The sequence below is a fragment of the Miniopterus schreibersii genome, assembly GCF_964146895.1.
Source record: "Miniopterus schreibersii genome assembly, chromosome: 5".
Lineage (NCBI taxonomy): Eukaryota > Metazoa > Chordata > Mammalia > Chiroptera > Miniopteridae > Miniopterus > Miniopterus schreibersii.
The window spans coordinates 5,375,141-5,392,156 of NC_138106.1; the positions used below are offsets into that span (position 1 = coordinate 5,375,141).

The 17,016-nt window shown below is 50.8% G+C and overlaps 1 protein-coding gene across 2 annotated transcripts in view; it reads right to left on the minus strand.

Moving 5' to 3' along the window:
* Positions 1-1,801: 1,801 nt before the first annotated feature.
* BACE2 (beta-secretase 2) overlaps positions 1,802-17,016 on the minus strand; it is a 52,926-nt gene continuing 37,711 nt past the window's right edge. For both annotated transcript variants that reach the window (XM_081138677.1, XM_081138678.1), the window contains exons 7-9: positions 14,849-14,998; positions 11,306-11,474; positions 1,802-2,738 (exon numbers count right to left, since the gene is read on the minus strand). In XM_081138677.1, coding sequence (XP_080994803.1) covers positions 2,485-2,738; positions 11,306-11,474; positions 14,849-14,998 — 573 coding nt within the window. In that variant the 3' untranslated portion in view covers positions 1,802-2,484. The remainder of the gene's footprint in view (positions 2,739-11,305; positions 11,475-14,848; positions 14,999-17,016) is intronic.

Below are 17,016 nucleotides of genomic sequence, written 5' to 3' on the forward strand. Positions count from 1 at the left end.
CAGCATCTTCCACAGTGTGTTACCAGGTAAGACTGACGCCCTCGAATGGTTGCTACTTACTTTCCGGTCCAAAGCCAGCGTCCTTGAAGGCTTCCCAAGCTGGGTCTCAGTCCACGGAACCGGAGGAGGGGGTGTCGCCGGCAGGGCTCTGACTCAGGCTCCAATTCTCCGCAGCAAGACGCGCCAAGGGAACGTCCCGCATTCAACGGTCTATTTCCCTCTCATTGCTAAATTAGGCTTTGCAATGTGAGCATCCCCACTAACATGTCACATCCAGCGACATCCGAGATGAAAAGGTAGAGACACCTGATATGAAGTAGAGAATTACAGCCAACTGCATTCCAACAACCTAGCCTGAAATCTAACTTGCTGTTATCATGTGTTCTTGGGACAGGGTCTGCGAAGTGGCCGCAACGGAGCTATTCTGAGCTGAGAAACCTCACGCGGGGGATGGGACAGAGGACACCTGCCTGAAGACATAAGAAGCAAAACCAACCAGGTTACACCTGCAGCTCCCTCTTCTTATTTCAGGGGTTTGGATTTTTTTGCACCGACTGGGGGTGCTGCCTTCGTTTCTGTGCCAAGCGGCCCACAAAACAGCAGCCAGTGAGAAAGCCAGTAAGACGAGAGGATCAGACTTGCAGAGACGTCCAACTCTGAAATATATTTCAAATTATTACCGCTCGGCTAGCCGAGACCAGACGTGACCACGAGCATCTGCTGGCAGAAAATCGTCCCTCCGTCCCATCCCCAAAGGGGCTCATTCCTGCCAAGCTTGAACTGCATCTAGAATAACACAGAACATTCACGTTCTTCCCCACAGGTGCCCGTGAGAGCGGAGAGTCTGTGAGGGCACCGTGGCGTGTATAAGCGACCTCGCATCTCTTTGGCACTGTCGTATATTTCTCAATATGGAGGTGACCCTGGGATCCAGTGAGCAAGGCAGATGGCTGGAACAGCACAGGTGGCCTATTTTGAACGCAAATAACACTCCAGCCAGAGGAGATTCTCCACAGTTAGCCCTTGCAGTGGGATTTTATTGTATATCCAACTCCTGGCGAGAGCAAGGCAGAGTGAACATTGAACTTGGCACACGAACAAGAGAGAAGGGACGCTGGCTTTGAACTCTTGTCCTAATTACATCGGATCACAGGAGGCTGATTATATTGAGTTACAGGTTTTTGCTTTTCTTTGGCAAAGGCCTTGGATGATAGCAAGAGGAGATGTCCCCAAGTAAGGAGAGCCCTGCACACCCAATGGGGGCTCCACCAAGTGCAGGAAAGCAGCACGTGGGTCACCCGCGCAACCGGTTCGTTTAAGCTGATTCAGATGGGTGTGCTTGAGTCTAGGGGCGTCTGCGAATGGAGACACACGGTTTCCAAGCGCAGGAATAGGTGGAAGTTCCCTCCAGGTCCTCTGCACGTCTTGTGTCTTCCTTCCCCCGAGAGCTGGTCAGAAGCACAGGCGTTTAGCCATTTCCCTGCTTCTCGAAAGGGCAAAGCAATCAACCTACCTTCATAGCCGATTTGGAAACAGCAACAACTAAGCTAGTGACACAGAATTCATTTTTCTCATCGAAACGCTGTTGAGTGATTTTAAGCAGGTTAAGTGTATGAGCTAAAGACCAGCTGGGTGACAAGTTCTCGACGCACATGCCGTTCAGCACTGGTCCGTCCGGCCTGTTGGAAGGAGGATTCTTCCAGGAGAGGCCACGGCTGAAGCCAGCCTCCTGCACCCCTAACTGGGCTAGGACCCTGGGCAGAGTCTCAACAGAGGTAGTTTTTTTTGTGTTTTATTTTTTAACTTTTATACCAACAATACTATGGAAGCACTGAGCACAAAAGAGCAGGCTTCATTCTCACTCCGCCGCGATGGGCAAAGGCCTTCCGTCTTCAGAAGAGGTTGGTGAGGACTCCTGGGTGATGATCTCCATTCGGGGCACAGACGAGCCAGAAAAGGGGCCTGCTGCTGTCTCCGACTCGGAAGGGGCAGGCGGTTCCATCATCAGCCCCAGGCTGCTCCTCCTGCCATCACACTGCGAGCCTTCTCGGACCACTCGGACCCTGGCCGACGCCTGGTGCAGAATACCCTTAAGTGCAATTAACACAAAAAGCTTCCCAGTAGCCGAGAAGGGTGACAGCCTATAGGCACCCACTTCAGAGGTGGGGGCGAGGGCCGCCAGCAAGGCTTGCGCTTTATTTCGAGGCACAGCAAGGCGGGTTGGTGTACCAGTCACAGGGAGTCTGAAGCCCAACTCACTCTGGTTTGGTTTAGAATGAGGTGTTTTTTATTATCATTTTTCTCGAAAGGAGGCTAAGAAATCAAGAATCAAAATACAGTGAATCTGGAAGGCAGCTGGGAGCAGGACCGAGACCTAAGACTAATGGACATGGGCAGGCACCTGGCCCGGCGCCCCCTGCCTGCTGCACTTGGAACTTAATTCTCCGAATAGCGGAGTTCGAGGCCGAGCGGAGGCTTCGCTCTTCACTTCCAGCGATGCCGGACCAGCGAGGACTCATCGTTGACCGTCTCGGGGTCCCGGGGGCCGTGCTGGCACCGGAAGGGGAGGAGCAGCAGGATGGTCAGGGTAAGGAGGATGATTCCACACACACTCATGAGGGTGTAGGAGACGATCCACAGAACGGGCTCGTTCAGAGGCTGGGTGGGGACACAGTTGCTGGCTATGTCGTCTGTTGAGAAGGGCCCAGAAATTTCAGACACGGGAGTACCTGCAATTTCTGAGGAGACAGAAGGGGGAAATCCACAGCTGTGAAACGAGCCGTCCATCTCTAACACACGACAAGAGGTAGCCCCGTGTTCCACCAAACCGCGGCCACGTGGCACTAGGGTCCCGGGCTCGGGCCTCTGAGCGCGCGCCAGGGAAGGTCTCGGCACAGCGTGCCTCCGGCGGGTGCAGGCCCCTGCGGCTGGAATGATGGCATGTTTCAAGGGTGCAGGTGTGGCACCCGCGTGGGAGAGGGCACCTGCAGGTGGGCATGGTCACAGCTGGCCTGGCTGGTTGTGAGAAAGGGAGAGAGCGCCAGCAGGCACAGCTGGCAGCTCCGCCGAGCCTGCCCGCGTCCTGGGGACTTCCCTCGGGGAGTCACCTGGGTCCACGCTCTCTGGTGGGTTCTAATTCTACAATGTGACGGTTCTACTTTCAGTTTTCTGAGGAATCTCTACAATGTTTTTCGTAACGGCCGCACCATTCCACCCAGCAATCCCACTTCTGGGTATTTAGCCGAAGAAAACAAAAATACTAATTGGAAAAGACACACGCTGCCCGGTGTTCACGCAGTGTTATTTACAATACCCGAGACGTGGGAGCAACCTGGGTGTCCACTCACAGATGAGTGGGTGGACACGCGGTCCATACGTGCAATGGGATGTGACTCGGTCATAACAAAACGAAAACTTGCCCATCGCGACAACATCGGTGGACCCAAAGGGTGTTATGCTAAGCAAAGTCAGTCAGGCAGAGAAAGACAAATATCGTATGGTTTCACTTACAGGTGGGCTCTAAAAATAGTAACAAACAAAAACAGACTCATAAAATAGGGTCACACTTACGGTTGCCAGAGGGGAGGAAGGTGGAGGGATGGGTGAAAAGGTGAAGGGGGTTGCAGTTAACACTGTGATGTCCGCGTGGGGACAGATGATCGCTAGACTCGGTGTGCCGACGACTCGGTGTGGCACGGAGGACAGACGCAGGCAGAGGCCGCGGAGCTCCCGAGCTGGGGCAGAGGCGCACCAAGCTGGTGCAGTTTGGGGGACAGTAAGGGGCAGGGGGCAGCTGTGCAGAGGGCAATTCCACACTCTCCAGGGGGCCCCCTTGAGCCTTCATCTGAATGATGACCAGAAAATGACTGGCGGCCCGGCCGGCGCGGCTCAGCGGCTGAGCATCGACCTAGGATCCAGGGGATCGAGGTTCGATTCCCCGTCAGGGCACATGCCCGGGTTGGGGGCTCGATCCCCAGCAGCGGGCGGCAGGAGGCAGCCGGTCGATGACTCTCTCATCGTTGATGTTTCCATCTTTCCCTCTCCCTTCCTCTCTCTGAAATATATATATATATAAAAAGAAGGAAATCTTGCCATTTGTGTCCACATGGATGGACCTGGAGGGCATTATGCTACATGAAATAAGCCAGACACCGAAAAACACATGCTTTTCACAGGATGATCTCACCTATACGTGGAATCTAAAACAGTCGAACTAAGCAGCCAAGAGTAGACTGGCGGCTGCCAGGGGCTACGGGAGGGGGAAATGGGGAGATGTAGGCCAAGGGTATAAAGTTCCAGGTAAGCAAGATAAATAAGTTCTAGAGATGTAACGTACAGCCCGGTGATTACAGGTAACAGCACTGTACTGTACGCTTGAAATCTGTGAAGAGGGTAGATCTGAAATGTTCTCACCATCACCACCACAGAAAGAAAGAAACAAGGACAGGTAACTGAGGCGATGAGTCCGATCGTTAGCTTGATTGTGGCGATCATCTTATAACGCACGTGTACATCAAAACGTCGAGTCGTACACCTTAACTATATGTAACTTTTATTTTTCAATTATATCTCGATAAAGCTGGGGAGGGGGGAGAAAAACTCATCTCAGCCCACCTGCACTTACGGAAGCCCTTCAAGCAGAAGATCAACGCTTTCAGGTGGAAACCTGGATCTGCACAAACAAATGGGAAACCCCAGGAATGATAACTGCGGAGGCCATTATAACACCCGTGCGCTTGGCTGGACATCCGTCAGGAGACGACTGACCGGGAGCAAGAGCAAGAGCAATGCACGGGGGGGTTAACGGAGGCATCGGTGAGCTGCGGGCGGTGATAGCACAGGGGCGGGAGGAGCGGGGCTGCCCGTCGGAGGTACGCCCTTCTGCCGCGGGAAGCGGCAGGCTTATTTGGTATCGAACCAAAGGCGTATACTACAAACCCTAAGGCGCCCACAAAAATAACAGAACAAAGAGTGATAGCTAATAAACTGGCCAAGGAGATAAAAAGAAATAGAAATACTCAATCCAAAGGAACCAGAAAAAAGAAGGAAACGGGAAAAAGGAACAGATGAGACACAGAGAAAACAAATACCACAGAGACTTAAACACAACCGCACCAACCATCACACCGAACAGTCTACACCGGCGGCTGGCAGCTTTCTCTGTAAGGACCAGGTAGAAAGCATGCTAGGCTTTTTGGGTCACATATGATTTCTAGCATATATTCTTTTTGATTTTTTTTTTTCTTTTTTTTTTTTACATAAGCCTTTAAAAATGTAGAGACTATTCTTAGTTCAAAAACAGGCTGCATGCCAGATATGGCTGGCATGCCGTTGTCTGCCAATCTGTGGTCTAAACACCCCAAGGAGAAAGCAAAGATCGTTCAATGAGATAAAAAGCAATGTTTGATTTTATGACTATATGCTGCCTACAAGAAACCCACTTTAAAAGGAAATACTCAGATATATTAAAAGACAAAGGATGGGAAAAAGATGTATCCCACTAATGCTAACAGAAAGAAGCCCAGAGTGGCTAAATGAATACTAGACGGGGTAGTTTCAGAGCAAAGAGCATTCCCGGGGAAAGAAGGGTAATTTCATGATGATAAAATGTTCAACGCATCAACAGGACGTAACAATACTAAATGTTTATGCACCTAATGAGTGAGCGTTTCAAAACACGTGGAACAAGAGTGATGAAACCGCAAGGAGAAATCCACAAATCCACAAAAACAGTCAGAGATTTCAACACCCCTTTCTCAACAATAGATAGAGCAAGTGGACAGAAATAAGTAAGGACTTAGCCTCCGAACCGCACTACCAACCAGCGTGACCAGACAATTTATAGATACTCCACCCACACAGCTGAATATACATTATTTTCAACAGCGTGTGAAATATTTACCAAAGTGGGCTATACTACAGTCCATAAACCCAGTTTCCATAAATTTAAAAAGGTTTGGTTTATATTGTGTCCTATGACCGCAGTGGAATTAAATTAGAAGTCAATAGCAGAAAGATATCTGGAAAATCCATAATTACCTGGAAACTAAATAACACATTTCTAAAACTATTAAAAAAAATTCTTTAAGAAAACACAGGAGGGAATGTCCTTGAGTTAGGCAAAACATTTCTTAGTTATAATACCAAAAAGTACCAACCATAAAGAAAAAAATGATAAATTCTACCTTATCAAAATTAAGAACTTCTCTTTGAAAGACAATCTTAAAAGACAGAAAAGAATGGGGGAAAATACCTGTAAGTTACATTTCTCATACAGGATTTGAATTCTGAATATTCAAGACTCTGAAAACTTGATGAGAAGACAAAGACTTTGATATAAAAATGGGCAAGAAAATCTGAAGACACTTCACCAAAGAAGATGTGGGAATGGCAAATACAGGCATGAAAAGACGCCCAAAGTTATTAGTCATTAGGGAAATGCAAGTTGAAACCACAATGAGACACCACCAAATATCTATTCAGATTGAAAAGACTGACCAGCCCTGGCCGGGGTGGCTGTCGGTTGGAGTGTCGTCCTGGGCACTGAGCAGCTGTGGGCTCCGTCCCCGGGGGGCGTCTGCGGGAAGCAACCAGCCTCTCTCTCTCTCTCTCCCCCCCCCTTTCCCTCTCTCTCAAAGCAGTAAAACATATCTACATATCCTGGGGTAAGGATTTAAATTAAATTTTTAAAAAAGACTGGCCATATCAAATGCTCATGAGGATACATAGGAACTAAACTCACACACCGCTGCTGGGAACGTAACTTTGGAAAACAGTTGGGCAGTTTCTTAGGAAGTAACACCCATGTCTGTCATATGCCCTAGCCACTCCACTCCGTGGGCGCACCCAGGAAAAATGAAAATACATGTCCAAGGGCTTCTACACTAATGGACAAGGGTGTGGTGATCGCAGGGGGTGGGGCGTGGAGGGGAGGCATGGGGGGGAGGTAAGAGGGCTTAGAGGGGATAAATGGTGATGGAAAAAATAAAATAAAATGTAAATAAATAAGCATTATAATGGTCAGATCTTTTCTGCCATAGCACACAAAATAAAGGGAACTGTTTCCCAAGACCAGTTATTTGGTACCGAGACGGTTTCTGGGGAGTGTTCTGGAGCCACAGGACAGGCGTCCGGACCCAGGGCCATTTGTTCCGCAAGCACATGAAAGCCACCACGGTCGGGGCCTCAGTGTCCTCTCCTGCGAGAGGAGGAAGCAGGGCTGCCTGGCCTCTGTCCTCGGGACCCCGCGGCTTGGACTTCTTTTGATTGCATTCTACGTGGAAGGCAGAGCACATCTCTGCAACTCTGTCCTTAACAGTGAACGTTCCTATTTTTACACATGAACATGTACCAGATGATCCACTTTCAACCTGCAGCAAAGAAATTCACAGCGAAACGACTGCCAAACCCACGATGCCTCTCCAGTTGTACAAGCTGAAATCTACACAGCTCTGGGTGCTAAATGTCTCCATCTATAAAAAGACACGGGTGATCTTTCAGAGGCTTTGGCTACATCGAGAGAGTTGTCAGTTTTAACACTATTATTTCCCCAGCGGTAGGACACTTGGCCCAGGCGACACGCAGGCAGCTGAAAGCGCTCCAGGCTCCAGCATGTGTTGCAGGTATGTGAGACGATATGCTGAAGATGCAGGCTGGCCAGCTCCATGCCAGTGTGACTGCCGCCTCGTCTATCTGGCTCTGATCTCAGACTAAACCAGCGCCTCCCTGTCGGGGTGGGGAGAGGGGAGCAGCTGAAAAGACGCAGCAGGGTAATAGCAGCATCTTGGGATCCTTTCCCCAAATGCCCACCACCCTCCACCAAAGCCATTCTGATATGCCCTGGCTGGAGGCGAGGACATGGGCCACGTGAATTTTAAAAAGCTCCCCAGGAGGTTCTTCCAAGGGCTCTCACTCACTGGTCTCCTTCCCACCCTGTCAGGACCCTTACAGAGAAGCCCGACCCTATTAGCTAAGTGTTGTCTGTCAAAGACGAATTATTATGAAAACTAAAAAAAGACATTGAGAGAGAAGGGCGGCTCCCAAAGATTTTGGCTCCATCAAGTGCTGGTTGGCACAAAGGTGGAACGTCCTCCAACCAAAACACACAGAAATGAGCATGAAATATAATTCCAAATTTTTAAATATGTAGCTGGGCTCAGAAATAAGCCCTAGGGATGGGGATTCCAAAATCTAGGGGTGTGTATGTGGGGGAGAGGGGCAGAAGACTTGACCCCAGCATCAAGGAGATGGACCCTAGAGCCAAGATGCCAGTGAATTCCTGGTCCATTGGCGGGAGGAGCCGGAAAGCTCTACCAGCTTGGAAGGTCTCACTGTCCAAGGTCTGACTGTCTCTGAGTGGGACACTATAATTCACTGTAGCTTTTGAATATTACCTAGCCAACTTTCCAAATTAAATTAAAAATGATAACGGAGATAAAGGAACTATGAGCCACAACAAAGTATAGAACACTACAAAAGTATGAGTTGGTAGGTCTGAAAAAGTGCAAAATAGTATTTCTAGAAATGAAAACTAGCGTCGATGTAATTAAACACTCACTGAAGAGGTTACACAGACGGAACCCAGCTGAAGAGAGAACAGCCAATGCATACATTGAATTTTTCATAATAAAATACTGAGAAGAATCAGAGGGGAAACTACATATTCAGTAAATGGTGCTGAGGAAGTGGAATGTCCTCATAAGAATGAGACTCCTACTTCACATTTTCAGAGAAAAATGTTAGAAAGCACATAATACCTTTAAAAACAACAACTCTATTTCCTTAGATTAAGGAAGAGTTTCTTAAGTGAGAGCAGAGTAAAAGCCATAAGAAAGATTTGTAAATTTTATTTCACTAAATTTAAGAAAAAATGCAAATAAAAGACACCAAAAACAAGCGAAAAAAGGCCAGAGAGATTAGAAGAGATTTGCCATGCACATAACCCAGAAAAATTAATCTCAACTATGTAAAGAACTCACATATCTCAATAAAAAAGTATAAAAACATGCAGAAGCTGTTAATAGAAAAATTCACCATCAGAGAAGCAGCTCAAACATTCCATAAACATATCAAATGTTAAGTCATTTCAGAAGTAAGCAATTAAAATACGAGACTAGTTCACACACACACAGATTGGCAAAAAACAAAACAACTGTGATAATACTTTGACCGAATGGAAATTCTGGTATAATTCTGGTGGTCCAGCTACTCAGAAGACAAATTTGACAGGAGCCAATAACGCTGAGGACTGGCACACCAGATCATCCAGAAATCCCATTTCCCGACCTCATTCACGCACAGGAGATATTCAACACAGTACCGTTTATAACTGCAAACGTTAGAAACAACCCAAACGCAAATCAAGGCAGCACTGGGCCAGTGATGGGGTATACTCACACAATGGAATACTATACAGCAGTCAAAAATGAACGACCTAGTACTCAGAGCAACATGGGGAATCTAGAGAAAGTAACAGTGAACAGTAAAAGCAAGTTGACAAAGGGTATGCACCATACAAGAGCATTTGTGTAATTTAGAAATAGCAAGAAACCCAAAGGACCGTGTGCTTTGTCATAAATACTTATTTACAGGTATATGAAGGCCAGCTTCTAGGATGGCTTTCAGTGACCCCACTTCCTGGCATTTACTCTTGTGTACGCCCCACCCCTAAGATCAGTTTACAAAACGACTGAGGCTTCTGTCTTGGGTGCTCTGTTGCATACCCTCTCTCTGGGAATCACTTATTCTGGGGTGTCCAGGCACCCATCTTGCAGACATTGAGACAGGCCTGTAGCAAGGTCCACATGGCAAGGAATGGAGGGGTCTGAGCAACAACCACATGACTGAGCTTGGAAGGGGACCCTCCAGCCTTCAGATGCCACAGCCTCAGGGGAGACCTAGACCAGAACCACCCAGATAAGCACCCCCTCGATTCCCGACCCTGGGCACAGGCTCGTAAAGCGCTGCTAACCTGGGGACAAGTTGTTCCATAGTAACAGGTAATAGTCCAGGGCACTCGTAACGATGCTGAGAAGCTACACCCGGGCAGCAACTATGAGAAGAATATACACCAATTTCGGGACAGAGGGTGGCTCTGGGGAGCATGGAGAGGTAGGCCTTTACCTATATTTCCTTTCTTATTTCTATGAGAAAATACTGAAGAAAGTATGACAAAACATTAGCATTTGTTATATCTGTGTGTTCCGTGTGTACAGTGTAGACAATTTCCTACAATTTCAAACATTTTCTTTGTTACTTAAAACATGTTGGAGCCCTGGCCGGTGTTGCCCAGTTGGTTGAGCATCACCCTGGGCACCAAAAGGTCACTGGTTCGATTTCTGGTCAGGGCACAGGCTCAGGTTGCGGGTTCCGTCCCCTGTGGGGGACTGTACTGGAGGGACCGGGTCCTCTCTCCCATCGATGTTTCTTTCTCTCTCCCTCTCCCTTCCTCTCTCTCTCAACTCAATAAAAACATAATTTAAAAAATTTTAAAAAATGTGAGATTAAAAAACATAACGTGATAAATTAAACACTCTGCAATAGAACAAAAGGCAGGGAGTCTCCTCCGTTTATCACGGTGCCACGGACCGAGGCCGGCTCCTCACTGGGGCCCGAGGGAAGCGGCTGCTTTAAGGGCTAAACGATCTGCACAGAGGAGGAGACACATCAGTGTGTGTTCCCGGGGCTGCTGACATCAGCGACAACAGACTTAAAGGAGAGCACCTACCCAGGACCTCACGATGAAATTCAGGAGAAGGTCTCTGCCTGGAGGCGCTCAGGGTTAAGCCGCCCCAGCGGCGCCCCCGCAGGAGCAGACGGATGGCCGGCTCGCGCATCCAGCGAGGTGCACCCCGTGACGGCTGTTGCCATAGCAGCCTCCATCGACTTCGATGGCGTTTAGCGAGAACAGGAATTGTGGGGGAAACTGCTTTGGTTCTTAGATTCTCCGGGTTAAATGAAGTAAAATGCCCACAGTTGGGAGACACGGTGTTTCAGGCTGTGCGGCCCCAGGTAGCGCCCAGAGAGGGGTCCCCCCACTGAAGACCAAATGGGCTGGAAGAGTCAGTGCCCACCCAAAAGGGCCACATTTGCTCAGGACCAAGATTCAAAGATGGCAAGTCGCAAACGGATGGTCTCCCTGTTCCTCTCGGCCACCCCGCAGCGCCTTTTGTGGGGAAGACCTTGATCGGGGCGACGGGGAGAGTGAGGGGACCCAGCGGCAGTGGCCTATCAGCAGCGCTGCCGGGCGGGCGAGCGGGCCCAAGGACTCCGCGCGGTCTCCCCGACCAGCGCGGGCACCACTGACCTGCACAGCGGCTCGCCGCGAAGCCCAGCCTCTTCCGAGCTCTGTCGAAGACCACGTAGAAGCCCTCCATCACCGTGGCTCCGATCACCAGCGCGTTCGTGGAAGAGGAAATGCCGAATCGGTAGCATTCGTAATTCAGGCCGGGCGCCATCATGGGCTGAATGTAGAGCTGTGTGTTTAAGAGGAAACAAGCAAGAAAAAGCACAAATCAGGCAACATCGCACAACTCTCATGGTCACAGCATGCTCGGAACCCTCCAGGGTGCTGTGGGGAGCTACGGAGAAAGAAGAGACACCAGCCCTGCCATCTAGGAGTAATCACTGAGTGAGAGGTGCTCCAACAGTCCCTTCTAGTGATCACGTCCACCTGCGAACTCTCTCCCCGTCAAAACTTTCTTCACGGGGTCTCTGAGAGAGGGTCCTCTCCTCCTCCTAACTCACCGACGCTCCCTCTCAGGCATCGGTAGGGGATGTGCTCCACCCTCCTCACCTGTCAGCATCCGAGAGCCCCAGGGCTCTGGCTTCCTCTCTCTTCCCTCCCCCGTGACTCATGCAGCCCCAGGCCCTCAATACATTCCCTGTGCTCCATGCTGAGACTCCCAAATCTTTATGTCCAGCCCAGATCTTTGCTGCCATTGCCACACTCTTCTGTAGACTTGCCCACCCACTCATCACTCAGTTGGCATCTCAAATGTAATATTTAAAAAACCTGAACTTTGGATATTGCCCCCAATCTGCTCTTCTCTCAAGGTTCTCTGTCTCAGTAAATCCATGACGCACTCATTACTCAGGCCCCAGAGCACTGGGTCAGTATCTCTTATTTCCCATCGAACCCACAACCAGAGCCTGCAGCCTTCCTTTACACAGAACCTCAACCTGATCACTTCTCCCATCTCCATCGCTACCAGCCTGGTCCAGGTCAGCACTGGCCTCTTCTCTCCTGATCTGCTGCAAAGGTTCCTAACCAGCTCTAGCAATCATTTGCGCAGCTATTCCTTCTGGTGACTGGAAGGTCCCAGGTAGGGGCCCCAAGTCTAATATTTTGGTGACAAGGAGTCCGATGGTTGCCCTAAATGTTAGGAAAGGGGTCAGGCAGGCAGAACTGGGGTGTTAGGAAATGACCCCCGTGCTGGCCTTGAGGGGTGTCACCGCATGTGGAGCATGCGTGGTTCTCACCAGGTGTTCACAACTGCGTATCTATGTCCCTTCCAACAGGCAATGGAAAGCGAACACGGTGATGTTGAATAAAAAAAATCAGGAAAACTGTGGGGAATGTTGATTTTTAAAAATTGAAAATGTGAACATGCCAAAGTCAACCAAAAAAATCTACAGTCTCACAAGTGAGAATCGGGCTGAATTCTTACTCAGAGAGATGCAAATGACGCGATGCTCCAGAACCTGCCTCCCTCTAGTCCCACGCTCACCTGGCGCTCGTCCTAAAGCAGCTGACCGTCCCCAGTGAACCGTCAGCTTTGATGGCTTTCACCTGCCCGGGACATAAGAGATTTTCCCCTGAACGCCTGCTTTTTCTCCTGCTTCCTATGAGCCCCTGACTCTGCCCACCACCCACATGCCGCTTACTTGCCAGCACACGTCCACCTTTGTCCTCGGGCTAGGTTTCAACTTTCGTTACAAACCACACTGATGAAATAATGTCCACATTTGGCTGGTCGACAGACCGAAATGTAATCACAAAGAGTACATTATTTTAAAGATGCTGAAACATATCATTCTAACATCGCTCTTTGCAGTGCCGTTCGCCCAGGGATACGGCCGTCTTCTGAAAATGTCACTGGCTTTTTCTCCCGTGTGGTTAAAGAGGCAGACACAGGAAGGGCTCAGAGAGTCAAGGGCAGTGCTCTCGGCGCGTGTGTCCTCAGCTGGGCTGTGTCTCAGTCTTTTCCCCAACAAGTGCCCATTTCTGGAATGACCCCCCCACCCCCACCACCCATATAAAGTTGAAAATGGGGAAAAGTCAGTATTATCATTTACTTGTTTCTTCTGAAATTATTCCTCCTTTCCTGTGCCCCAATCACACTCCTTTATCCCAAAGTCACCAGGTTACGTAACAAATACACACGGGCTTATCCATTTAACGCATAGTGACCGGGCCCTACCCTCTACTTCATGGCAGTGTTAGGGGAGGAAGGATGGTCTTAACTCACCGTTCTCATCTTCAAGGAGATAATTTAATTGAGAAAGAAATATAAGTGTGTGTGGTTTTTCCAGAAAACAGAAGTCGAAGGAAAAAGGCAAGAGCATAAGATACACCCGGAAGGCATGACCCCGCGCCAGAGGAGCAGACCGGAAAGCGCGCATTATGAGTCTGAAGGGCAAGCTCACAAATGGGTTATTTTGCTCAGCAGGGAGTCGACAAAAGACGGGTTGTTTGAGTCGGGTCTCAGAGGGTGGGAAGAATGTAGATACACAGATGGGGGGGCAGAGGGCATTTCGGGCAGGGGGGCCGGGGGTGGGGAGTGCTGGAAGCAAAGGTGAGGAGACGGGAGCAGGCGCAGTGGCCCACGAGGGCAGAGTCAGGGTGCAGCGGGAAGCAGGCTGGAGAGCAAGGAAGGGGCCAGCGCGGCGGCCACCGGAGGCATTGAAACAGTGGGGTTATAGCTGTGGTTTAGGAAGGTTGATCTGGCCATAGCTTTAAAGGGAAAACAGAGGGGTGACGAGGGAGGCCTGGGGGGCACCCTGGAGGCTCCTGAGTGACACGAGAGGGGGGTATGGGAAGGAGAGGTTGAGGGAGAGGTGAGAACATGGCTAAAGGAGACAGAGGTCGGTCGGTTTAGAAGCTTGGGGATGAAGAAGGGTTCAATGATTTATTGACTATGAGAAAGACGACGTCTTCCTCTCTGGGAATCCAGCTTTATTCTTTACGTAAAAGTAAGCAGCAAAACCCCATATATTGGTGCTGTGATAGGTGTTGCAAGATGTCCTCAGTTCTTGATTCCCCTGGAGCCACGGCCTTGTGATGTGACTGCAGCTCCTCCCTCTGGGAGATGGGTCTGCTTCCCTGCCCGGGAATCTGGGCTGGCCTTGGCCTGGTGTGGGCAGCAGGGTGCAAGAGATGGCGGCTAGCTCTGGGCCTAGACGCAGGGGCCCCCGAGTTTCCTCTCTCAGAACCCTGTTTCCACCGCATGAGTCAGCCGCTGGGCGGTGAGGCAACAAACAGCCCATCGCTCCATGGACCTCGCCACCAGAGTGAATGAGGCCTCCCCAGGCCACCCTAGACCAAGACCATCCGAGACCAAGGCCAACCTTGACCAAGGCCCACCTGGACCCCGCCAACCCTCAGCTGGCCAGACTCAGGCGAGCCAGCCCGCGAGCTCCGCAGACCCGCCCAGGCTCCTGAGCGGGAACTGACGCTCGCCGATGAAGGCCGCTGCATTTTGCGGCTGTTTGTTACGCAGCACCACTGTGTGTCTGACCGGCGATACCTAGCACAGGTGTGAGCTCTAAATACACCCATTATGCAGGAACTGCTTTCCTTCTGCACGTTACACATTCAAGAGAGAAGAGCACAAGTCCACGCGCATACCTGAGGCAGGATAGTGATGCGGAAGGACCTGCTGGCGTTCTCATCTCTCAGGTAGATGGAGATTTTAGGGAAGTAAGACCACGGTGTTTCGGAATCCGTCCAGCATGCCAGCTGGGACCCAGTCCAGAATTCATGAGAGAATTCTGGAATCTAGACAAAACACGATCGGGAGAGAAACAATGACTAGCCTGGTGAGTCAACAGGGAGCAGCTCCCGGCCCTTCTCGTCACCTTGCCCGATGCCCACAGGGATCAACAGCGTTTAAGTAGGACGGTGCAGCCGAGCCCTCAGCCTCTGGGAGATTACGGCGACGGCAAAATAGCAATTATTAAAACACGGAGGCGCGTGGAGCACTCACTCGCATTAGACACCGTTGTAACCCTCAAGCACGGCCATCACTGCAGTAACGTTATCCCCCCTGCTTCACCGATGAGGAAACCAAAGCACAGAGGTGAAATAACTTGCCCAAGGTAACACAGTAGTTGGCAATGACCCTTTAAAAGAGATACCAGACCCTAAATGGGACGCAAGGCACCTTTTGGGCATCGCCTCTCCTTTGAATCTCTGCGTCCAGCAAGCTTCCTCCTGGTGCCGAGCCCCTTGTGAGCTCTCTGCTCTTCTGGAGCATCTTCTCCCTTCCAGATCTCAGTTCAGATGACATCTCGTCCGGGAAGCCCTCCCTGACTCCCCCGCATAACCCTGGTCCCCATGGTGCGTCTGCTTCCTTGTAACAGTTTCAGTCTTACATTTATTGCGATTGGTTAACGTCTGTTTCCTGCACTGGGATCTGAGTCCCCTAAGGACACAGGCCTGCTGTGTGCATCCCCTTGTGGTCCTAACCCGCAGCCTATCAGAGAGACTCAGGAAAGATTTGCAGGGAATATGAACGGGCGGGAACACAGAACGTCCCCCTGTGCTTCTCATCAGGGGACTGGAAGGGTGATGGCACCCATGCATGCTCCTAGTTGCTGAATTCTGTGAGTTAATTGCAAGTCCCAGCAAAGCCATCTTGCCAGGACCGGCGAGGGCACCCGAGCAGGCCTGCCCTGTGCCTGCAGGTCCCAAACGGAGGACCGCGTGGGAGGTTCCTCCTCCAGGGCCGAGTCCCGCTCATATGCCTGCTGCAGGAGTGCATGGTGGGGGCAGAGCTAGGAGAGCACTGACGGGAGGAAGGGGGGTGTCTGTCAGGGGAGCGTCCCGGGGGTAGGAACACCTGAGCTGAGCTGAGGGACCAGTGGGCATTGGTGACCTACGGTGGGGGAAGGAGGGCAGAGAACGAGACCTGCCCGAACTGGATGACACAGACAATAGCCATGGAGGCTGGTGCAGAGGACAGGAAGGGGCACGAGACAGGCCGGAGAGGACCAGGGGTACCACTGTGCCTTTATCAGAAGTCACTCATCAGAGACCTGAGCTCTGCGGCACGCAGCGTCATTAAGGCATCCGAGTGGGACGTGTGCAGGTCACCTGTTCTCCGAGTCCAACTCCATGGGCCAAGCGGGGGCGATAAAGCTGAATTCCAGAGCCACGGATGGGAGTGACTCTGGGGGAAGTGACATGGCTGTGGATGGGACCACTTAGGAGAGAGTACAGGGGGGAGAGGGAGCCTAGGACCCACCCAGAGCCATGGGCCAGCAAAACCCCAGGGGTGGAAAGAGCTGCAGGGAGGAGAGGTGATGGAAGCCCAGGCACGGAAGCAAGGGTGCCGTGGAGATCAAGCGGAGTGAGAACGGAGGACACCGTGGCATGACTGGATGAATGCAGGGCGAGTGTCACGAGCTACTTAATCGCAGGAGCAGGAGCGCTCCTTCCCTCCCTCCCTCCCTCCCAGGGTGAAAATATCCTGCAATCTCTTCACCCATGGAGGGTGTCCTCCTGGACTGCTCACGAGGGACCTGCCGGCATTAACACAGTTCCTCCTTTTATAAAAGCGCCCTGGTCCACGTGGATGCCCAGAACTGGAAAGTTGGGGCCGCACTGGGAATACCGTCAGCCAGGTCCCCAAGAGGCATGTTTTCCTTGGCCGTGACTTCGACTGTGCTGCTGAGCACAACCATACAACAATTATTATCTGGCCAGTTGGTCTTTGTCTTCTGTAAATCACATATTTTACGGAATTAAAATCCCAGCTTAGCCAGAAGGAAGGCCTAGGAGTATGACTTTTGGTT